At 41.3% G+C, this 24,699-nt stretch overlaps 1 protein-coding gene across 3 annotated transcripts in view; it reads left to right on the top strand.

Annotated features, from left to right (window-relative positions):
• Positions 1-24,699, top strand: part of LOC136004685 (protein unc-13 homolog B) — a 218,252-nt gene that overhangs the window by 123,099 nt on the left and 70,454 nt on the right. For all 3 annotated transcript variants that reach the window (XM_065661417.1, XM_065661416.1, XM_065661414.1), the window contains 6 exons: positions 5,282-5,328; positions 10,159-10,237; positions 11,945-12,019; positions 12,524-12,743; positions 22,455-22,682; positions 22,987-23,128. In XM_065661417.1, coding sequence (XP_065517489.1) covers positions 5,282-5,328; positions 10,159-10,237; positions 11,945-12,019; positions 12,524-12,743; positions 22,455-22,682; positions 22,987-23,128 — 791 coding nt within the window. The remainder of the gene's footprint in view (positions 1-5,281; positions 5,329-10,158; positions 10,238-11,944; positions 12,020-12,523; positions 12,744-22,454; positions 22,683-22,986; positions 23,129-24,699) is intronic.

Raw genomic sequence — 24,699 nt, 5'->3', positions numbered from 1 at the left:
TGTATCAGCAGTTTTGTTTCATTCTTACTGATAAATGTCTGTCCCTTAGTGCTTTTTCAGGCATGCAGTGATACCTGGTGTCAAATATTGGCGTCAAGTTCTGTCCTCTTCTGGCTTCAGTGCAAAACCACCACAGCCTCCTTTCAGCTGCTTATCTGGCAGCTGGAAGATTGGTACTGGAAGATATATCAGGTGGAAGGAGCTTCCTGTGGGGCTCTTCAGTAATTATCTAAATTGACTTTCTTGCAGAATATGGAATGTAGAATGAATTTCAAATAATCCCTTGGCTTGTTGCAGCCTTGGATTCCATGTAAAACATAGTGTATTTGGTCAATGAAGACATTGAACTACAAGACTGACTAGTGTAATTGGGATGATTTAGTTCAGACTAATTCTGCTAATACCCCTGAAGAAATGTTCTAATTAGGCATGACCAGAAGTTTAATTTAGACAGTGAAACAGATGCTCCTTGTTTTAGCCTGATTCAGATTAATCTATAGCTAAATTGCGGCCTTGAGGTTTAATAATGAAGCATGGTATCTGAAAACAAGCTAGGATGATTTTCAAAACAAATAAAAAAATCATTATTAGTATTTTGTTATCTGTTCAAACAAATCATGTTTCCATGGTTTACATCTGTATTTTATCTAAGAGGATAACGTGCTCGACACAGTACTTAAACGTGATGGGAAGTTACATTGTGAGAAAGCCTTTTGTGCGAAGGGATGGATTTATATGAACAGAGCTAACAGAGCTGAGGATGTTCTTCCTTCTTCTTGTGCTGCTCCAGATTTGATGATTTATTTATTATTTATTTTGTGCCTCTGTCCATTTTATGGACTTCCTCCTCTACAGAAGTACGTAATTGTTATGTCCATTAAAACATCATGTGTATGAGATAAACTGTGAAATTTACAAATTGCAGCTTGCTTAAATAACTTCTGAAGTTACTTTTAAGCCTAGCTGCTGCTTTTCCCAACTAAGCGAAAACTCCTATTTGTTTCATTTTCAGGTTTCACCAGACATTGTCTTCTCTATCATTGAATAATGTGCCTTAAACGATTGTGTCTGTTGATGTGTTTAATCCAGGGTATTAATCTTCGCTATTTTGTCGCAAGCATTAGTTTGCTGTTTCTTGCCTGATAAGAAACTTTAATTACATGGAAAAGGCCTTTCAGCCACTCACTGCAGCATGCTTTACTGTGAGTGAATATACTGCATTACTACGGTAACAGGCAGTTTGCCAGCTGAAGGTATTTGTTGGGCAGTAGGTGTAAAACTGTCATCCATCAGCATCAGAAATAAAACAAAATCGAATAGAGATGTGGTGGGCTATTTTGTTTACATGTTCACTTCTCCATCTTATCAGTGCTGCTTTTTGTGCTTATTAAAAATTAAGATGAAAATTAAGTGATCAAGTGACAGATCTATGCAGAGAATTGAAGCATAAGCCAGCAAAGCGCTTTCTGTGACAGGCAGCATGGGGATGTCCAGGTGTTAAATGTGTCTACTTTCACAATTGTTCCAGTGTTCTTCTCATCTGCCTGTTGTTTGCTTGCCCAGGCTCTGAGCAAGCCATGCTCTCATCAGGGGCTGAACTTAAGCAGATCCATGGCTGATGACAAGACCTAGAGCACCTACTGGAGCCCTCCTGGGTCCTGCTTTCAGAAAGTGGGGAGCTCCCAAGCTGCAGAAAATCCATCTGAACAGCATTGCCATTTGCCTTTTTTAAAGGCATAGGGATACATGGAGTGTTCCTACCCACAACAGTGGTGTAAACTATGGATTGTTTTGTTTAACTGCCACTCCCAGAGGTGTCTGAACCCTGTTAACACTCATGCCAACACTCGTAGGTAATTCAGCCCCTCGTTCTTTAACTACATGAGTTGGTGCAACAAGGACCTGCGTAGGACTTCTTGGTGACTGCCAGCCCTCTGCCACTGTGTGATACTGTGCCACTACCTCATATATAAACTGCCCAACTTCCTTCTTTAAAACTGGTTAGGTGTGGTGTCTGCTTCTCCTTTTGAAACGCTGTCTGGACTATCATGGTGAGACACCTTAAAATTTTCATCCTCTGTTTATATTTAGCTGCAGTTCTTCCATACAATATGTCTATTGAATAAGCATAGGAAAAGATGCCTTTTGTTGGCATAAGCAAGCTGTCCTGGTCTCCTCCTATAATATTGTGTTTGCATCGTCATACTGCTTTGCAATTTTCCTTTGTGAATTCTTTTTACCTTGATATAGAATAAAAAGATCGTATATACCTTTCCGAAGGAGTCTTGCCAGCACAGTACAGAGGCATTTATGGGTTTACTTCTACAGACACATTCCACTGGACATGCTCTACAGATTATGTTTTCTTCTTAAATGGCTCACAGATTGTCTTAGTGGCTCATTGCCAGTGTGATGACTAGAAGTAAAGTCTGTTGTCATGTCAGATTGGTCAGATTCACAGCAGGCTTTAGGGCTTTGACCTCGCCACTTCTACCAAGTTTAATCCTCTGTTGTTGCAGTCTTTGCTGCCATCAGTTCTTTCCACTCACCATCTGAGTTCTGTATCAATAATTCTCCTGTGTTTGTCATCAGCAGATTTTATCAGCAGATCCTGCTTACTCCCACTAGCATCCTTATTGCGTTGTCCGTGGCTGGCTCAGTTACAGTTACTTGTTTATCCACCCTAAAGCTCCCCACTCCTTCTCAGCATATCCGGCCTTATTAACGTCACATGGCATTGCATCAAAAGTTTGTTGAAATGAGAATTCAGTTGATAATTCATTTTACAGTATAAAGAAAAATAGTTTCTTTGTTGAACAAAACCCCCATGTTTTCAAAACTGGGGTGCCATGTATTGCATTTTTTTCCTCTTTTCCAGTTGCCTCCATGTTAATTCTTTCCTTTGAGTTTGTTCTAAAGACTTTCAAGCTGCTGAAGCGAATAATGAGCCTACACTAGTCTAGATCACATTTCCCGCCTTCCCCCGCACCTTAACTGTGGGTGCTGCATTGGCTTTTCTATAGTCTCAAAGCATCAGCCCTCTTTTGATGGAAGTCAGGTGCTGCTTCTCTTGGCATTTTCTCAGGGAGGATGCTGCCTGGAGCAAATTACCTCTTTACTTTCAGCAGGTGATAACTCCTGTTTACACACAGCCATCATCTCCGTGCCCCTCCATCAATACTGTCACTGAAAGCTTGCTCTTTTGGTTTGTACTGTTGCATCCGAGAGAAGCTCTTTCTCTTCTCTTGTTTTCTTTTTAATTGTAGGTATAAAAGGCTTGGCAAAAGGAATTAAATGAGAACAAGTACAGTTTACCTGGACTCTCAACAATTTGTACTTGGCATGTCTCAAAATCTGAGAGATGATGGAAGTTTGTTTCCTGATCATGTTTTCTGCTCTTCCTTTCATCCACACTCCCAGCTGTTCTCCATTGACTCATGGTTGCCTGTAGGAAATGGTTATTGCTCAGCTAGGTAAACAACTCTCCCTGGATCTTCTTCCCTTGAGCAGATCTTCTGATGCTCTTGTGGTCTCCAGGCTTCAGTACTGCCCATGCTATTTGTAGTACTTTTATGTCTCAAATACTGGTCACTTGTACTTTGAGTTTCTCAGATAAACCGATTGAAAACCCTGTCACACTAATTAATTTTGCCAGCAGATGTTGCCATGTTTGTATTTGTCATTCTCTGTCATTCAGTACAGCTGAACTGATTGTTTTTAAGCTCAGTCCAGTATAAAAGGTTGTTCCATTTTAGGATTGCTTTCTAGCCACAGCTCTTCCAAGTGTTCCGAGGTGGAAGTAGAGATGTCCTCCCTTGTGTGCTCTGAAGGATCTGTTTGCATTTACTTCACGAAATCTTTTCTCTTGACTAGCAGTTGATTCAAATCCCTCTGGGAGAAATGCAGGTTTCAGGCTAAGGGGTTTTGGAAGCACAGCTTGGAATGGAGATGGGTAGAGCCTAGCCCTGGTGTGCTGCTCTGTCTGTGCTGGACCATGGGTCTAGGCTCCTGCGTGATCATGTAGAGAAGCTGGAGTGCCCATGCAATTATGGATAATGTCATGTTGTTCAAACCTCTTTAAAGTAATAAAAACTATGTAGTCTTCAGATCTGCCCAGTGCTGGAGTTTTGAACTAACAAATTAAAAGTTTGGACTTTTGCTGATGTACAAATTGAGACATCAAATAGACGCTTTTGTTCTTTTATCTTGCATAAAGCTGGAGCCTATTTTGTGACCCATGCTCTTTCTTTTGTTACAATTCTCAAGTTATAAAGTACTTTGTTTTCTGTTGTATACAACTTGCAGTCTTTTCATACTGTTGGCAGACATGATTATCTGAGGTCGGGGTATTAGCTATTAGCAGTGTGTCTTGCTTAGTCCTGTTTGAAAACAGCTTTTATTTCAGGGAGAACAGGAGAATTTGTGAATTGTAAGCTGGAACAAAGAGGTTTCTGGTTATAGGTAAACCTATAAACCTACCTTTCCCTTACTCAAAATCTTTTCTTTCCTTCAGGCATTTTGCAGTTGTTTAGGCACTTCTCAGCCCTGAAGATTCTCAAAGAAACAGAACATCATTCTGTAAACAAATGAACATACTAACATAACAAATACAAACATAAGAACATGGCTTAAATTCATTAATATTAATCCTTATACTTGCAGACTGAGGTGTTTTCTATTATAGTGTGAGATCTCAGTTCACCAGTAATCATCTTGCCAGCGACGGCCCTTGTTTTACACCTCTTGGAAAATGAAATACTTGCATATAGATGTGGGGAGCTGCAGTGGGACCTTCCTGCTTAGGGGGCTGACGAGTCTTTGCATTTGAGCATGAGCAAAGCTCACCAGTGTCTGTACAAAGTTTCATGTTAATCAGTCATTTGTGCATTTCATAAAGTTGCTTTTAATTCATAACATCTTCATTATGACCATGTTCACGTAAGTGGTGACCATGTTCACATGAGTGGAAGAGCTCTCCAATAGCTCATGGTTTTGTTTAGTTGGAAATAAAAAGCCAGCAGTTGGTCTTTTGAAAGAGGAAGTGCACTGAACAGGCTCTTCAGGTTCCAGTTTAGGTGTTCAGTCAAATTGCATAGCCTGTCTGTGTCTGTATGACTTACCCTGACATGTTGGTCGTCAGAGGTGCTTGAATAGGTTTCTGTATGCATTTGCCTGCATGCAGTGTGGTCTGTTATCCTCTCCTCAGAATATAACCTGCATATGTTTCCTGGGGTTTTCAGAAACTAATTTCATATTGTTCTTTTCCTTTCCCCCATTTAAGGGTCAAGATGAGGCTGATCCATCAAAACCACCCTGGCTCAAAGGAGGGTAAGTGGTATTTTGGGACCTTGTTTCCCTGTGTTTATAAGTACAGTGTAATTTGAGGTCTGTGGTTCAATCTAAATAAAAAAAACCTGATCTTTTTAGTGGCTGATTTAAGGATTAATCAAGTGGCCATGCCTCACATAGGGCCAGGCTGCTGCTGTATTTCAGTATCCTCTTAAACAGCTGGAGGTGGGCTGCGCAGCTCTTGGAGAGATCTGTGTTTAAGAACATGGTATGTATAATATGAAACCTGATGGTGGCAAGTGCTTATGGCACAGTACTAAACATTCTTATTGAGCAGCACAGGGTGGTCTGGATGAAATCCTTTTTCCTGAGTCAGTCACTGTTGGCACCAGGGAAGGGAGAGAGTAGCTCAGAAAGATGGCTGTGCCTTTCTAGAAGGAAGAAGTAGCTTTGCGGAAATCTTCTGTCTTTGCAGTGGTTTATGTAGTTGTTGTAGTAGTTAAAACATTGGTAAATCTGGAAATCATTGCAGTGACTGATCATCATGCCTCTTTTCACACAGGTGAGAGTGAGAGGCCACGTGTTCTCTCTGCAACATGCTACTTGCAGCAAATGAAGCAGACAAATTCTGATTGTAATTTCACTATGACACTCTGCATAATAGGTGCCAGCATGGGAGCTTCCTTCCCTAGAATCCCCTCTGGAAAAAAAAGACCGTGACACACTCTACAGGCTGCTAGGTTATGTGCCTTATACATGATGAGGGTGATACGGTTTGGTGGTGGTGCACTCATTAGGAGCTGATGTAGCAGCAGATTTGCCCTGAAATCTCAGCAAGAGGTTGGCTTGCCTCATGCATAAGTTAATTCTCAAACTACTGAAGGCAGCTTCCTTAATAAAATGCAAAGTTAAATCAGAGGCTTCATTATACGGCTTTCTGGTTTTGGAGTCATTGTTCTATGAGATGTTGGTATTCCCACTAAGCATCCTCCACACCTGCGGATGCTTGGAGCTGCCTAGCAACCCCATGCTTTCCTAAGGAGCCTGGGACTTCAGTGAGCAGGTTCCTGGAGAACTGGGAATTAGCAGGGGCAGAAGAAAGTGATTTATTCTAACTATCAGCAGCACCTTCTCCTGGTTTAATGAGGAGACAATGTACTGAGTTTACTGGTTCATGCATGCAGAATGATTTCCCAGCCTGAAAGATGAACACACATGCAGTCCTGAAATACTTAAAGATGTGTTTTGTCAGTTCAAGGCGAGGTTTGCTCTAGTCTGGTAATTTTCTCTTTCAATGTCAGATAAAACAGTCTGGCTAATGTAGTTTTGACAAAAGTTCAGCTTATTTGCTGTGTCAGCGCATGCAGGGGGTTTACAGAGGAGGTGGTTGTGGGTGGTGAACCTTTAATTGCACCATTAGCTACGTTGTGGTTTATTAGCCACAAAGTACATTAAAGCATTTACGTTTGGTGTTCTCTTTCATATGCAGATTAGGATATCCTTTGAAGGAAGTAATCATCTTCTGTCTTTGCAAACCACCTTTGCTTCCTTAAATTTTAAAAATTTAATGGAAGCATCTATATGGTATAACTTGTATTAAAAGATGAATACATGCTTCAAACCATTTTCACTTCTAGCATAATGCAACGGTAGTTCCCTGTCTATAGTTGCTGGCTTTGGAGAGATAGCTTCAAAACCAAGTACTGTTGGTATTACTGATCAGTATCTGGATGTAGTATCTCATATCTGTATATTTTATTTACTAGTGCAGATCATCTTTTCATACAGAAATGCTATTCACTCTTCAATACAGCACTCCATAATAATGCTATAAATATTACATGCATTGCAGAGGAGAGTTACCCTATTACTTATAAAGCTCCAGTGTGTATATTTGAGGCACTGTCAGTACTTCTGTCTATGCAAACAGTCCCAATTTTGTTAAGTGAAGTAGAAATTATGTTTGAATAAAGAGACTGAGGTAGCTGAAAGCATAGGCTGAATAATTTTGAATATTATATATAGTATATAGTATTATTTTGAATAAATTTGAATATTAAGAATTGTTGCTTAGAATTCTTTTTGATTTTAATATTAAGAAACTAAAAGCAGGTCATCTAGTGTATAACTACATGGATACTAGGATATAGTAGGTGAAAAAAAAGCACCTTTCAAATACGTTTGTTCTCTAACAGTCTGGCTTACAACTGGTTTTATCATAAAACTCAGTCTATCTGAAGTATTTTGCAACAAGCCAGACATCTAACTAGACATGTTTCTCAAGCACAATAACTTGTTTAGGCTCATCTTTAATTTATAGGCCGTGCAATTTATATGTTTTCCTTTCCTTGGAAATGTCAGAGTATCACAGGTTCCTTTCAACTGAACCAAAAAAAGTCATTGGAAACAAAATGTAAATTCCCAGCTGTGCCATTGACTTCTGTCAGAAGCCATATTTTTGCTTGTGACCATCTTGTTGCATCTTTTCAGCGTACAGACTCTCCCTTTGTATTTTGCTTATGCTTTCTATAATAAATCAGAAGGGATTCTCTATTGGAAATGAGAGTAGCCTTTAGTAAAAATACTGTGTAACCTTGCTGTGAGGATTTCCAGCGTTGGAAAACTGCTCTCATTCTTGCCCAAAGATTCCAATAGTTGTAATTAACTGCTGTAAATCTCCACCTTCCTTAAGTACGAGTTTGCCTTCCATCCCCAGCTGTGTCAGCCGCCTGAGGGAGGTTTGTGTTCACCGTGTAGGAGCAGGGAGAGGCGAGCACGGTGCAGATGTGACTCATGGTGCAGGCAAAGCTGATGCTGTTCATGCAGTTAGGTGTGACTGCTCACCTTCCCACCAGGCTTCAGCCAGCAGCAGCTATCGATGCTCAGCTAAGGCTCGGACATGTCACCCTCCTACAAGAAAGTCACTTTACCATTCTAGCTCTATGGTGTGTTTCTGTATATAACAGACTGCTTCCCTCCCTAGTGCTAGGCTGTGCCTTCACATTCTTTCCTACCCTAAAGCATGGTCTACTATAACATAGGTTTGGTCATCCCGAGTAGGGTTTTTTTGATGTCTGGCTGTATTCAGAGCGGGTTTGAGTAGGTGCTGCTTGCTGGGGAGTGCAAGTAGCCTCGTCACTTACCAGCCTCCCAGTTTTCATGACGTGAAAATGTGTAGAGGCAGTTTGGTTTCCTAAATTGATTTAAAGGGTAGTTCCAAGTGTGTCTTTTATTGCAGTAAGAACAGCTTGTCCTATGCTCCTTCCTGTAGTTGTGGTGTCCTAAAGCATGTAGCTGGGTGTGGTGTACCAAATCAGCAGAGCTTGCAGGTTAAAAGAGCCAATTTACCACACACATGCAGAAAGGCATAAGCCAGCATGGTATGGGGTGAAAATGAGTGGGTAAGGATAGAGAGGCATGAAGGTTCCTTTACAGTCTCTGTAGCCAAGAAAAAGGCCTTGGGAACCATATTCTTAGTGGCAGGAATGCATGAAAGGAATGTGGAAATGGGAAATTAATCTTGTGCAATGGGACACAAGAGGAAAAGTTTTTCCAATGAGAACTATCAACCACTGGAACAGTTTCCCTAGGGAACTGCTGGATTCCCCAGGGCTGAAGACTTTTAAGGTGTGGTTGGACAGAGTGCTGAGACGTCTAGTCTAGGTCATGCTTTGCCTGGAAACATTGGACAAGATGACCCTTGAGGTCCCTTTCCAGCCTGGTGTTCTGTGATTTACTGGGGGTCTTCAAGCATAGGCTTACATCCATGTAGTGTTAGCAGTGAATAGCAGGATACAGATACAGTTATCCAGGTTGGTCATGTCGGAAGCTTATAGTGATTTATTTTAGCAGGTTCTGAGTGTTGCTGGGGGTTGGAACTAGATGATCTTAAGGTCCTTTCCAACCCTAACTATTCTATGATTTTATGATAATGGCCCTTTTGCTCCACCACTACTACCACCAGCAAATGGCAGCTCTTCTGTGAAGAGGTCTGCATGGCTTGAGCACCACAAATGGTCCCTTTTATAGAAATAAAAATAGTCTATTTTCTCCTCAGATGTGAGGCTTTTCCTAATAATTGTATAAGCCTCAAAGGCCATGACTAAGCCTAGAGTGTTCTAACCTAGAATTAGATGATGGGTACCAGCCTCCTGCCGCTCTGGCCTTATCACTTCAACATGTTTCCTTCCCAACCACCAACACCAGCCAGGAGCATCTGGATTGTGGTGTGTGAAAAAGATAAACAATCATTTTATTATTAATGTTACACTTTCTTAAGCGTTATCTTCTGGTTTGTTTTAGTTACTCCAGTAAAGCATCTCCTTCCTCACCCCAGAACCTTAAATTAATTGAATGGAAAGAAAGGGGATGGAGAAAGACTTGGAGACAGGATGTTTTCAAATTACCAAAGTCTTTCCTGCAGTGGCGTTCAATGGCAGGAGTAAACCATAAACTGAGCTCTCCTTAAGGAACAAAACATTCTTTTTGAAAGCAGAGGTGTGCAGCTCAGTTGCCACAGACTAAGCTGCACGTGAATTACTGTCAGGGAGCTCTGGTTCTGCCCTTGAGTGAGTATTTTTGCCAGATCTGTAGCTCTGAAGCACTGGTGCTCTGCAACCACATGCCCAGTCTACTCTGACCTAGCTCAGACCTCAGAACTGAAAACAGGAAAACAGACTTTTTCAAGTGTGTTAACAACCTTGCTTTATTTTCAGATTGCATTTGCAGTGAGCTGATTCTTCCCGTGCTCATCGACTATGATACTATCAAGGAGACTGATGTTTTAAGGAAGCTTTTTTGTCATCTCTTTACTGTCTCTCACTGCTGGTGAGAATCTTAATCTTTTTTTTTCTTCTCCTGAATTTCCAGGCCTGCAGGTGGTCTCTATGGCATCGATAGCATGCCTGATCTGCGCAAAAAAAAGCCAATTCCACTTGTCAGTGATCTGGTAAGAGATTTGTTTTTGTTTAGCCACACAACCAATTTTGACATATGGTAACATTCATTGTCACTTAAGAAGCTGAACGCTTCCTGTTTTGTTAAATTAATTCTTACATTAAAGACTTAGAAGTTGCTCTTGGAAAAAACTCAGTGAGAACAAGCTATGGGTTTGTAGACAGTTTCATTCATTTGGCAGATGTAAGATATTTTTTCATGTTCTTTTTCTTTTACACATAATATTTGATTATTTTTAGGGCTGCACTATTTTAAAATGTTTTCCTAAAAATCACATACTTTAGGGAAATTTCTAATGTCCGTGTGAGGTTTGTCAACCTACCAGAAGGTTGCAGTTTCAGAGGATAGATAAACGAGCATATGTGCTTGAATTTTTAAAGCTATTTGCAGTATTGCCAGTAGGCTTCTGCACTGAGGAAGCAAAAGAACCAAGCGAGTAATGAGGACAAGTTTCATATGCTTATGTGATGCGGTGAAATAAGGCTTCTGAGGGACAAATGGTTTTCTGTTGGCTGTGTGCAGTACGAGTAATGATTTCATATACGGGAGAAATGCTGTAACAGCTGAAAGACCAAAGTTTCTGTATCCTGTAATTCGTGTGAAAAGGTGCATGCAAATCTCTCTGCCAGCTTACGCAGGGGAAAATTAATACGTGTCTTACCAACTGGTTGTATCTTAAATCTTTGCAATAATGGCATTAACTTGTGTTACTTCCTTTGTATGCTTTCATTCTCTCTCTCCACAGGCCATGGTAAGTGGAGCTAAAAACTATCCACCAAGTCTTCACCAAAACAAAAATAGTTTTACCTTATTTTCCCTAAATTTCTTTGCTTTTTATTTTTTACCTGCAGTTTTGCAGTGCATGTATATCGTAGTGCTCTGTTCTGCCAATCACTGATCAAATGAACTTTTGCTGTCTGTCTCCAAACAGCATAAAGCAGAGCATAAACAGAGGTTTCTGATAGGGTTAGATGATTTCAAAGCAGATGTTGCTTGCTTGAATTTCCTTCTCTGCCTTCATCAAACTAGAATGGGCTTGCTGAAGAAATCCTTTGTATGCCAGTGTGAGGTGATGCAAAGGCATTGGTCTGTGCTGTCCAAGGCTTCAGAACTTAGTGTTGGTGTGATGTAAAAGAGGCAGTTTTGAGGGGAAAATGCTGTTCATTGTGTTCAGTGATGGCCAATGAATGTGATACACCAGCACATTCAAACCTGTGCTCCCAACCCACTCTGTTCTGTTATTACCCTGTATTTTTGTAACCCTTTCAGCGTCATGGTTGGGGGTGTTGTGCATGTTGTAAAACTGATGAAATAATCTCCTTTTGGATATGAACAAAGTTAGATACAGAAGAGTGAGCCTCATGTAGTGACCTTAGGCAACTACAGAGCTACCATAGCTACCAGAACACGGAAGTGGAGATGTGAACCCAGGTTTCATTAACAGTTCTTACCAGAGAAAAAACAAAGTTTTACCTGAGTGTGAATGGTTGTGGGCAGATGGGAGCAAGTTGGAGACCTTTCAGAGTATGCACCTGACTCTTCTGGGATGTGAGATGTCATTTAAGGAACCAACTTAAATGTAATGGACTGATGGTTTGGTGTCTGATGTGACAGAGTCCCTTTGGTCACATTTCTGGGCAGGTATTGCCAGTGCACTTCTGAATACTCATAGTGAATAATAAACTTTCTTCCTTCTTAGTCACTGGTTCAGTCCCGGAAAGCCGGAATTACCTCAGCAATGGCCACTAGAACATCTCTCAAAGATGAAGAGCTGGTAAGTGGAAGAGTGGCTTGTCTCCTGTTAACTTTTAGTAGGCAAATTGAGGGAATGTGGCTCTCTGGGACACAGAGTCAGCTTCACAGATGTCTAAGGACAGAGATGCAAAAATTCTTGTATCATTTGTTTAAAGAAACCAAACATTGTGAAAAGTAACATTTACTGTCTCAGTATGATCCTGAAAAATGTAAACTTACTGTTTCCTTCTGCAGTATCTACCATGGGGGACAGTGTGTGAAACTTACTTTATGCAAGATATTCCTTATCCACAAACATTAATTTTTTTCTTCTATTTCCCCCACTTTTTTAAATGCCTGGACAAACATCTTTGGAAGGGTGTCCTCTGCTCCTCCTTGTAAAAGTTTGATAAATCTGATTATCTCAAACGTGTAGATTTGTTGCGCTGCTCATACCTTTCCCCTTATAGCTCCTATGTTAACCAGCAAAAATAGGTTCAGTAACCTTCCTGGGTGTTGTTTTATGTGTGCCCTTGCCTTTCAGAAATCTCATGTCTATAAGAAGACCTTGCAAGCCTTAATTTACCCCATCTCATGTACAACCCCGCATAACTTTGAAGTGTGGACAGCCACAACCCCTACCTACTGCTACGAATGTGAGGGGCTGCTGTGGGGTATTGCACGTCAGGGAATGCGCTGCGGAGAATGTGGAGTCAAGTGCCATGAGAAGTGCCAAGACTTGCTCAACGCTGACTGCTTACAGAGTGAGTAGTGTCCAGTGGAGTGCAGCTGTTCCAAAAGTGTGGCCAGAGCTTTTCTAAGTGTATAAGTGATTCCTCAGTGATAAGAGGAGCTGTGTTTGTTTAAATGACTGTGTTTTTCTGTGGAGGTATCATTGGGCTAAACCTACCCCCACTGCTCTGTGGACATAGGCAGCTGCACTGACACAGAAGAACTTCTTTACAGCATTGTGCTTGGTGTGCTTTAAAAGAAGGTTTAATTCTTGACTTTTCACTCTCTTCATTATAAAGCATGTAACTTCTAGCTTCTCTTGTGTCAGTTCACTTTGGTATGTTTGCTGACAGCCTGCTTGGAAGAGAGGCAGTGTACTAGGCTGGATACTCTTTCATTCTGTCCCTTCTGTGCTGGTGTCCTTGTCAGGTTGCTTGTTTCAACCATTAGTCTGTTATCTAAGCTCTGAAGAGCAGCACTGGGTTCCTGCTTAGACAATAGAGTCCATGGACTTAGCTTGGATTCTCTGTGCCAAATGCAGGTTGGGAAGGCATTTTGTCTTTTTAACAGTAAGGTCTCATGGCTGAATCTCTTTGTAGACCTGGGTCTGAGTCAACAGAGGTGCTGGGACAGATAGGAAGGTGTTGTTCAAGCATATGGACAGCATTTTAATTTTCTACTAGAATTTCTCTTTATATTGTTGTTTTTTTTTTTCCTGCAGTGTTCAGCACCTAAGCCCTTTCTTTGCAGAAGAGCTGTTCAAAGAGCTGGAACTTTGCAGAATAAATGAGACCTTATACAAACAACGAAGAATTTTAACGGGAGTTTAATTAAAAAAATTAAAAAAATAAAGAGGGAAAAATTGTTAATTTAGGCATCTGTCTGGACCCAGTTATTTTTATTTGCTTAAAAGAAGTTTCTTAATTTGGTCTGAAATTCATGTTCTTGCTTGAGAGCAAAATATCTCAGTCTAAATGGAATATAAATTTCTGCCATATGTGCTAAATCTTGAGTAGGAATGTGGGGCTGTTTCTGTTCTCTCTGGATTTTCTTAGCATTATAGCTTGATGGACTATGTCTAAGAAATCGGAAAAGTTTGTGGAATACAAACAGATTTATTGCAAATCCATGTCAGCAGTTATAGGAATATAAACAGTTAGATCTTGTATCTGCCTGAGGCTCTGGCTGCTCAGGAAAACCAGGCTGGATGATCCAGCAAGGGATACCCATGTTTTTTTCTTATGGCTTATCTTAAAACCCCAAATGGATATTTTTATGCTTGTGTTTTTGATATGAGCAGAGTTTTAAATCAGTTGTAGTTAGGGGCTATTTGCAATGGCTTACTTGTCAGACACAGCTGATACTGGTGAAAAATCTCAGTTCCTCAGTTGCTCAATGTTTCTGGATTTGTCTTTGAGGGTTGCAAGGTGATCTTTACAGTTTACAGCACTCAGGCAACTGCATCATTGCCACTTTGGCTTTGTTGCGACCTTTTTATGACTAAGCGAAGAGCTGCTGTGTTGCATTTGGTTCTCATTTTTTTGACACAACTTGATGAAGAGGGTTGGTTAGACTGAGGATAACTTTATTTGTTCCTAGATTTTACCAGAACCCTCTGCTAACTGGTGATTCTCAGTATTTGAGATGAACAGCTGCTGACGTTTACATCCAGGCATGCATGTCTGTAATGTTACAATATTGAAATGGTGTTGTGATATCTCAGTATGGGGAAAATGCTATACAAAGCAGAGGAAAATTAGATTTGCACCAGCAGCATCAGTGAGGAAACAGGCACAAAGCTGTTTTGCAGAGCAGAGGTCATGAAGTTGAAAACAATAGAAGAAAAACTGATTTTAGAAATAGCTAATGACTAGGAGAAACTATATTCCTGCAGAGGACAACTGTGGTGGTCCATGCTCAAGAAGGGAGACTCCAGACAGGGATGGGTACTGGAGAAAGTTTAGTGGTAATGGGGACAATATAAGAATGTCTTGACAGAGGATGTTAGGAGTTTGTTAATCTTTCAAAAGAGGCTTGGCAGCGTGGAACAGGAGAGGGATGCGAATGATGCTGCCTAAAAAAAGTAGAAATAGAGAATAGTCCTGTCAGGTCGGTCTCAATAGAATATTTCTAAAGGGATGTTGTGGAGCCCAAGGCCAAGGTGTAAGACATGTGCATGTGCATCTCACATGGCTTTGGCTTACTTACACTTGCTTACAGCTATCCGTGGCCTAATGCCTTTCTGAACAGTAGTTCTTACGTTTAACAGCTGGCAGTGATGGCTCTGTGAATTTGGTTAATCCTTGTCTGAACCTGTTTATGCCTGAACCATGATGGGGAAGAGGAAGATAAGCAACAGAAAGGGAGATGGTCTGTTTGAGCTTACTGTTTACAGAAGAAAAAAATGAATTTGCTGTAAGAAAATTAAAGGTGGAAGTAGAAGACAACTTCACTGATGGGAACAGAGACTCTCTGGAACAGTCTGTGAAGAATAACCATGGGGGCAGGTTTTCTAAACTCTGGTTGGAATTACATAAACTTATGCAATAGGATGTGGGATGTGATGATGGCAGAAGTTGGCACTTTTGTATGGAATAGAAGTAACAACTGGAAATTACTCTGTTTCTCAGGGTAGTAAAGCATTAGATAAGAACTTGGGGTTAGATTGCAGACGTTTGCTTAGCACATTGCCTTTCAAAATGAAAACACAAGGTACTTCAGTGTCCAGAGTTAGATAAATTTAAAGGAAACAGCTGAGAGTACGCTGGGATCAAAACTTGTGAAACATGGAAAAACCAAACAAAAACGGTACTTACGGGGTTATTTTAAAGCTGCCCACCATCATAGAATCATAAAATAGTTAGGGTTGGAAAGGACCTCAAGATCATGTAGTTCCAACCCCCCTGCCATGGTCAGGGACACCTCACACTAAACCATCCCACACAAGGCTTCATCCAACCTGGCCTTGAACACTGCCAGGGATGGAGCACTCACAACCTCCCTGGGCAACCCATTGCAGTGCCTCACCACCCTAACAGGAAAGAATTTCCTCCTTATATCCAATCTAAACTTCCCCTGTTTAAGTTTTAACCCGTTACCCCTTGTCCTGTCACTGCAGTCCCTGACGAAAAGTCCCTCCCCAGCATCCCTATAGGCCCCCTTCAGGTACTGGAAGGCTGCTATGAGGTCTCCACGCAGCCTTCTCTTCTCCAGGCTGAACAGCCCCAACTTCCTCAGCCTGTCTTCATACGGGAGGTGCTCCAGTCCCCTGATCATCCTCGTGGCCTCCTCTGGACTTGTTCCAACAGTTCCATGTCCTTTTTATGTTGAGGACACCAGAACTGCACACAATACTCCAGGTGAGGTCTCACAAGAGCAGAGCAGAGGGGCAGGATCACCTCCTTCGACCTGCTGGTCACGCTCCTTTGGATGCAGCCCAGGATACGGTTGGTTTCTGGGCTGCGAGCGCACACTGCAGCCGGCTCATGTTCATTTTCTCATCGACTGGCACCCCCAAGTCCTTCTCTTCAGGGCCGCTCTGAATCTCTTCTCTGCCCAACCTGTAGCTGTGCCTGGGATTGCTCTGACCTAGGTGTAGGACCTTGCACTTGTCATGGTTGAACTTCGTAAGGCTGGCATCAGCCCACCTCACAAGCGTGTCAAGGTCCCTCTGGATGGCATCCCTTCCCTCCAGCATATCAACCGGACCACACAGCTTGGTGTCATCGGCAAACTTGCTGAGGGCGCACTCAATCCCACTGTCCATGTCAGCGATGAAGATGTTAAACAAGACCGGTCCCAACACCAATCCCTGAGGGACACCACTTGTTACTGGTCTCCAGCTGGACATTGAGCCATTGACCACAACTCTTTGTGAGTGGCCATCCAGCCAGTTCTTTATCCACTGAGTGGTCCATCCATCAAATTGATATCTCTCCAATTTAGAGAGAAGGATGTTGTGTGGGACAGTGTCAAACGCTTTGCACAAGTCCAGGTAGATGACATCAGCTGCTTTACCCTTGTCCATCAATTCTGTAGCCCCATCATAGAAGGCCACCAAATTGGTCAGGCAGGATTTCCCCTTAGGGAAGCCATGCTGGCTGTCACCAAGCACCTTGTTGTTTTTCATGTGCCTTAGCATGGCTTCCAGGAGAATGTGCTCCAAGATTTTGCCAGGCACAGAGGTGAGACTGACTGGTCTGTAATTCCCCAGGTCTTCCATTTTCCCCTTCTTGAAAATGGGGGTTATATTTCCCTTTCAGAACAGGAAAGATACAAAGACTGTGAGCCAGGGGTTGGTGGGGTATCCAGAGTGAGTGTGGTGGGTATCAGTATCTGGGGTAAAGATGTCAAGGAAACTGAAGGTGGTAGCTGGGTAATTAAGACAGAGAGGGCCAAGGAAAGATAGTGCTGGGGAATTAAGATGATAGTGTGGCCAATATGTGGATATATTTCTGGGCTGGAAAAACATGTTATTGATACTAGAAATCTATTAAAAGGCTTTTCCAAGCCGCTGTGTTCTTTGCGTTGGCATGCTCATGCTAAAATCCTTCTAACCAGGCCAGAAGAAAATAGAAAAACTTATTTAATTTTTATATGTTTTAAGGACATAGCCTGTGCTTGAGGAATGAGAAACAGGGTTTCTGGGGAACAAGCAACAGTTTAGAGATCCAGTAAATTCAAGACTGAACTTTCTGAACTTTCAGTATACTGAGCTCAACAGAGATTTTTTCCTAACAGAAGCTTTATTGCTGCTGTCAGTAAAATCTCCACACAAACAACATTCTCAGGACATCTTCACTTAGGTCTATTTGAGGTTTCCACAAAACATTACATTGAAGTGAAAGGAATTTTCAGGCTGGTAACAAATACAAATCTATCGATTAAACCTTGATGCCTCAGGATACATCTTCAGTCTGTGTAAGTCTTCCAGAATATTTTGCATTGGAGTAAAAAGAATTTTCAGGCTGGTCACAAATACAGTACCATTGTCTTAATGCCTTATAATTTTGGGCAGGCACCTGGGGTTTTACTCCTTATAATCAGAATGTGCTGTTTATCCATCTTCTATCCTGGGTGCCTTTCTGAGAGAGATAAAAGGATCTCTTTTCCAAATTCTGTTAGAATTGAGTCTGGTTATTTCTTATGAGGGTGTTTTTCTTAACCCCTGCATTTTGAAGAAACTTGAGTATCTGATACAGTCAACAAATCTATGGGACTGCAGTGATGAAACACTCAAATTCAGCTACACTTTGTTGCAATTTGACTCAAAATCCATTTGCAGACTGATTCAGCAATTCCATGAATTGGCAGTGCCTGAAGTGCAGTAAACTGGAATCTGCTATGGCGTGTATATTGCAGCCATCTGGTTTATGGCTCTGTGGGCACGAGGTTGTTTCTCTGAGGATGTTTGTCTAATGTAGGTACTTAGAAGATATTAATCTAATGATGGGATGCTCACCTTTTTAGCCTTCTGCTATTCTTGGAAGTACTCAAAGCCTCTGCTGCATAGGTGCACTTCCTTTCTTGCTTGGTTGAAACTGGATGGTGGGATGGTCTTTAAAGTCCAGAACACAAAGCTGTGGAAAACAGAGAGCTTTTATCCCTTGCCCTGCACACTGGTGTAGTACTAACTAAAATACAATGGGTTGGGCAGTGTTGATCTCTACGGGTGCATGTTTTGGATACCAAGGAACAGATGTAGAAAAATAAACATAATTATGAAGAGAGTGGAATGGAAGGACATTATGTTAGCACAATCTTATTAAAAGGGGCCTGTACAGTTCAGGGCTAGTGTTTGAAAAGCCACAGTTAAACCTGAGGAAATAAACTGCCCTGGGATATCAGAATCCTGTCCTCCAGATGTCTCTGCAATGGGGAAATAACATCTCAAGCTTTAAGCTACTGTGGAACTGGAAATCTGTGTTGTGTTTAGCCACATGTCTTTGTTAGTGCCTCTTTATGTTGTGCGGAAGCAACAAACCTTGGAGAACTTCACATGAGCTGTTAGGGCTGCATGACTGAATGTCCTGCTTTCAGTACTGTCTTGGCACCTAGGGTCTTGGTTCACCTCTGGAGTTGTTCAGTGCTTTTTGACTCAAGACTGGAAGTCAGGTATGTTTACTGCTTTTTGGATCAGAAACGTGTGTGTGTGGTACTCTGAATTCAAAGATTGCAATTCAGAGACCAGCTCAGTGACTGGACTGTTAGTGAGATCAAATAAGCCACTCTTGTGATAATCGTCTTGGCTTCTGTGTTGAGTGATGATTAGGCACCATGGTGATGAAGACTTGTTTGCTCCCAGAATCCTATGCAGGAAAATATTTGCACAGAAGGAGGAAGGATACCTTTATTTGAAACTTGAATATCTATTTTAAGTTTCAAGAATATATAATTTCTAAGCATTATCCGCCTACTGAACAGCTGTCTTCTATCCTGCCAGTGTTGCTTTCTTGACTTTTTCCTGTTAAAGCACAGGATAGCAGCACTGGTAGTTTACTAATAACTGTATCGATACAATTCTCAATATAGACATGTTTGCTTTCTGTTTCCAGTCATAAATTGACTTATAATTCAGGCCTGGAGAAGAAAGAAGGAAAGTACAGTACCATTTGTATGATGCTGTACACAGTACTTCTATATTCCCGTGCCTTTCTGTTGCCATTTACAGGACTACAAGAAAAGCTGATCTGCTGTCCAAACCCCTCTTTTTGTAGCGGGATAAATAGGATCCAGATCCAGCAGCAGGAAAAGCACCCTCTGCCATCCAGTATAGTGACATGCTTTGGGTTTGTATCACATACATCATAGGTAATTAGTCCCCCAGTGGATGTTTTGGAATCTCTGGAGGTTTTGTACCAACAAGCAGGTGTTAAAATTAAGAGTGTACTATTGAGACAGAGAGTTTCTCTGTTCTTTATTAGTATGTATTGCTAATCAAGGTGTCTGCCTGATTCTGGCTTTTCTACTGCAGTTCAGGTGCAAACTCCACAGGGAGAGAGAGACCTTTCCCAGGGAAGGAATAATGGAGCCTTCTTATCTGTGCAGGTTGTCTGGGCAAAGTGGGGAAGAAGCATGGATGGAGGTGGGGGCTTTCCTCTGAAGGTCAGGAGGCAGAGCCAAGCCTTAGAGCTGAATAGAAAGAGGAGTCTGTTGGGGTCTATGTGACATGGCTCGCACATCCTACAACTGCACATGCCGGGAACTGCTGCTGGCCTCAGAGAGGGCTACATGCACAATGCAAGGTCTCTGGAGGTGGTGGGGATGTTAAATATGATTTTAACTAGAATTCCTCCATTTTCCCAAGTTTGTGTTCTAAAGCATCATTTGATGCTTCTGGAGTGCTTGCGTTAAGGCCATAATGCAGCCCATGTTATCCCAGAACTGTGATAAGTCTTGTTCCATCTCAGTGATGAGCAATGAAACATTTATATTTGCAAGCTGCTTGTCTAGTAAGTTGTTTAGGAAATGGTTCTGAAGTAGAGCACTCTGCTCATGCACAAACAACATAAGCTCTTAATGTTTGAATTTCTACATGTTCTTAATTTCTTTAGAGTCACAAAGGTCAGGGCAGAGTTGGTGTATTTGGATCATGACAGATTGCAGAATTCCAGTTAGGAAAGGCAAATTATTCAGCTTGGCCTTTTCTGATTTCCCAACAATTTTCTGTAGTTCTGTGTGTAATTCAGAGTCCACCTCCATCCCTAGAAGACCTAGTTCTGTTAAAGCTGAATAGCACTTCTTATCTAAAGTTCAAAGTATAGCCCCTGGTATCATTTCAGTTTCCCATTCCTTTAATAAATGTTGGGTCTACAGCTGGATGGTTGCCTGATACAAGACATCACTTTGGGTGGTGCTAGTTCTTCATCACCGGTAAGTAGAGACAGCAGGGACTGTGTAATTAATTCCAGTATTTTTATTTCATCTTAAGCCAACAATAGGCAACTCTGGGGCAGATACATTTTATTGTACTAAATGAAATACTGAACATCAAGCCTTTAGCAAGTAAAATGAAAAGAATAATCAGGTAATGTGAAGTTATGGCTTATTTTATACCCAGGTCTTTAATAGCAAGCATGGGTATGCAGTGTCCTTAATGAACTTCTGAAACTTCAACGGTCACAGCCTGTTCCAAACTGTGTTATTTTTTTTTCTTTTTGGTTTGGATGGTGGAAGTTATAATTGAGTTTTGTTTCTTTATTGAAATGAATTTAGTAACAATGAAAGGTGTTAGATTGAAGGCTCTAGAAAGAGATGTCTTCAGGCACCATTAGTCACTGGGCACCCTTTTGAGCCTGATAACAAGGCTGCCTGTTATGTTGTACTGCTGGGGGTCCTTTATCTGTGTTCATAGACCTTTATTCATATTTGGTCATTACATGCTGAAGCTGTTTCATATGCAAAACTTATGTTAAAGGTGCTGCAGATATAATATTTTCCCATTTCTTCCAAAAGAAAACAGCTTTGTGTATCTTTGTGATTGATGTCTCTCTTGGTACACACTTGCATGTGCTTCGGTATGGATTTTTAAGGTGATGTAATATGTGGTGAACACCTGGATGGAGATAATTTTTCTAGGAAAAAGCTTACTTTAATTAAACTATCCCAGAGAAGGAAAACAAGCAAAAGCATATGAAACTAAACAGAAATATTATGATCAAATGTGTTCACAGAACATTTATACTGGTTTAACTTAATCTGATTTAAGATCATAGCTTGAAATTGCTGCAGATTGCATGTAGAGACACTGTGTGCAATCTTGGGTTCCTGCTTTTCATTTCACACCCGAATTTGTCTGCCCTGTTAGCTCATGTCAGTGCTTTCATTAGCTCTCAGTGGTTGAATTCTGACATCAAACATGACTGTATGAACTGAGTAGGGAGTAGTTGGTTGGGGGAGCATTCTTACGTCCTGCTTGTATGAACTTAGGCCTCTCTCTTTCCAGATACAGTTGGCTACCTACATAGTACAGACCCTATGCTTGGCTCTTGTATTTCCAGATGGATACTGTACTAGTGCTTATGATGGCCAAAGTTTTTAACTATTGAATTTGCTACCTTATATTTATTTGTTATTATGTCTCTGGCTTGGTGTCTGACCCAAACAAGGTGGTTCCAAGCAGAATGGGACATAGGTTGTGCAGTAACTCTCTGCTGAATGGGGAGTCATGTAGCACCCATCAGTAGGAAATGCTGACCATGTCGGCACATCTGAACTTGTGCTCTCTCATGGGGCTGAGGTGCAGTACTGAAACAAGTTCATAGCTACTATTTGTACTGGAGTTCCTATGTCATCTTCTTAGCACTTGCCGAGCAGGAGTTTATTCAAAGCAAGGTATTAAGAGAAGGAGGCATCCTGATGTTTGCTGTTAAAGAACCGTATTTCTGGGTCTTCCTCAGCTGCAAGGGTGTTAAACTCAGGCCTGTTGTCAGTAGAGGAACCTGATCCTGGGCTATAGAAGAATCTGGGCCTTCTTCCATTCTGTTATCCCTTCTATTATCTCTTCTATTATCCCTTCTATTATCCCTTCTATCTCTTCCCTTGTATTATCCCCTCCCAGCCCTGAGTGGTCCAGATTCTCTTGTATGTATGTTGAAATGGGGGGGATTCCAACTGTAAAAGTTAACAGCAAGAGCCATCATGAAGAGGGTAACTCACAGCTTTGATCTTCCATTCAGATTCAGTGAAACATGAGTTGGTGTTTGACTATTTCCGATGAGTATTGTGTCTTTTCTGGTGCACAGGAGCAGCAGAGAAGAGCTCGAAGCATGGAGCCGAAGACCGAACGCAGAATTTCATCATGGCAATGAAGGATCGTATGAAAATCCGGGAGCGGAACAAGCCAGAGATCTTTGACTTGATTAGAGATGTGTTCTGTGAGAGCAAATTGACACATGCTCAGCAGATGAAGACAGTGAAGCAGAGCGTGCTTGATGGCACCTCAAAATGGTCAGCAAAGATCACTATCACAGGTGAGTGATGAATGCATGGGTTCTCTCAGTCTCACTTGGGAGCCGAAAGTAAGAGAGAATTGGTGTGAAGCTAGAGAAAACAGAGAGAGGAGGTTTCTCTGACCTGTGTCTCTTTCTGCTCCGTGTACGGTAGCAGATGGAGATACTCCTAACACAGGCACTGTAGTGCACCATGAGCTGCAGATCATCAGAAAAGCTCTCATAAGTGATATTCCTATTCCTCTGGCCCTTCTGAGCTGCTGTGTCATGTGTGGACACATTGTCCTCTTGCATGGTGGTGGTAACACTCATCTTTTCCTTCCAGTGGTGTGTGCTCAGGGTCTGCAGGCTAAAGACAAGACTGGGTCCAGCGATCCGTATGTAACCGTTCAAGTGGGTAAAACAAAGAAGAGGACAAAAACGATTTTTGGGAATCTGAACCCTGTATGGGAAGAGAAGTTTTACTTGTAAGTGCTCTTACAATGACTCTCAGCCCCATTTTGTGTGTCCGTATAATCTGTGTCTTCTCTGTCAGTGTGCGTTCCTACATTATCTGTCATGTATGATGGTTTTTATTTCACTGTGTGTGTGCAGCTGGAGGGTTGATGTCTTTAACAATGTACATAGTGCACACCTGTCCATCTCATCTGTCTTCTGTATTTATAAATCATTTGCTCTGTGAACAGTTTTATAGTGACGTTTCTAGAGAAAGCTAAAGAGAAAGGAAAATCTTTAACTCAGTGACTTTTGTGTCTGCTAAACAGACATACTTTCAAAATACTTTGAAATATAAAGGAGTAAAGTTTGTAAAAAAAAAAGACTAAGCAAACTTCCTGTGACTTAACTGCTGTGATCTGCTGTTGGTGTTTGAGGTTAAAGATAGTTGTCTGATTACTTGGCTGTGGCACTACCAGTCTCCCCTTTCAGCTCTGAAAAATCAATGTAGCAGTAAGTCAAGGGATTATCTGCTTTCAAGATGAGCAATGCATCCCTGTCTGAATTGAAAGCAAAGGCCGTAGGCACAATTCTTTATGTATCAACTACTCTCGGAACACTGAAGAATGTATTATTCTATCCTGCTTTTATTGAATAAGTAAACAATACCCGCAATTTATCATTGAACATGTTATGAAGCAAAGTGGAGACATGAAATCCAGCAAGCATTTTCTAAAGGTTCTGGGTGATCTCATTTAACCTCAGAGTTCTTTATTTCCTTTAACATGTAAGCTCTTCCCTTGTATCTTCTCTGTTTTTCCTTTTTTTAATTCCTAAACTGCTTGGGGGGAGCTGTCTGTGCAAACTGAAATTTGTTTGTGTTATAAAATGGGGCTTATATCAGCCCAGCTTTGTCTTTACAATGTACAGTAAAAACAAAATTATTTTTAAAGTAGTTTTGAACTATTCATTAACATCAGAAGTTGGTGCTGTTTTGAGGGAGTAAGCCCTCGACTTTATTCTTAGTTTAATCCAAGGTAACATTACTGCTTGGTAAGTAGTAAGTATGCTTAGGTGCCATTTGGGTAACTCCAGTCACAATAGCAGTAAGTCTAAGTGGGAGCCTTGAGGACCTTGATTTGCCATGCCAAGTAGTTACCATGGTATTTGCAGTGTGTTCCCTTCTAATTTTAGGAGCTTCAACAAATACTGTGTTTAAAGATAGATAGCACAATGTGATAAATGTCACAGTTTTAACGGTGCCACTGTTTAGATCTTATTGCCATGTCTGTGATTCAGCAGATAATATGCTGTTGAGCATTAAGAGTTGATGCGAGTTGATGCTGCTTTCTTTCTTGCCTGTGTCTAGGTTGTTGTTCTAATTGCCTTGGAATAGCAGGAGGTGATGAAGGAAATGAGCACGGTGTCCAGATTGATGGCAGGATTGATTCCATTCAGTACTGGAGTCAATGTGTTGTTTTGTTACTTGATGTCAAAGCTCACCTTATGCTAGATGAGGAGAGTCATTTAGACGTGTATGCAGCACCGGTCTTTTACACGCCCATCTTCCTTTTTTACATTTATGGCTCTTTTTTCAGCCTAC

Source organism: Lathamus discolor, chromosome Z (assembly GCF_037157495.1).
Source record: "Lathamus discolor isolate bLatDis1 chromosome Z, bLatDis1.hap1, whole genome shotgun sequence".
Taxonomy (NCBI): domain Eukaryota; kingdom Metazoa; phylum Chordata; class Aves; order Psittaciformes; family Psittacidae; genus Lathamus; species Lathamus discolor.
The sequence above is the reverse complement of the archived record's forward strand: the minus strand, read 5'-3'. Positions and strand labels throughout refer to the sequence as shown.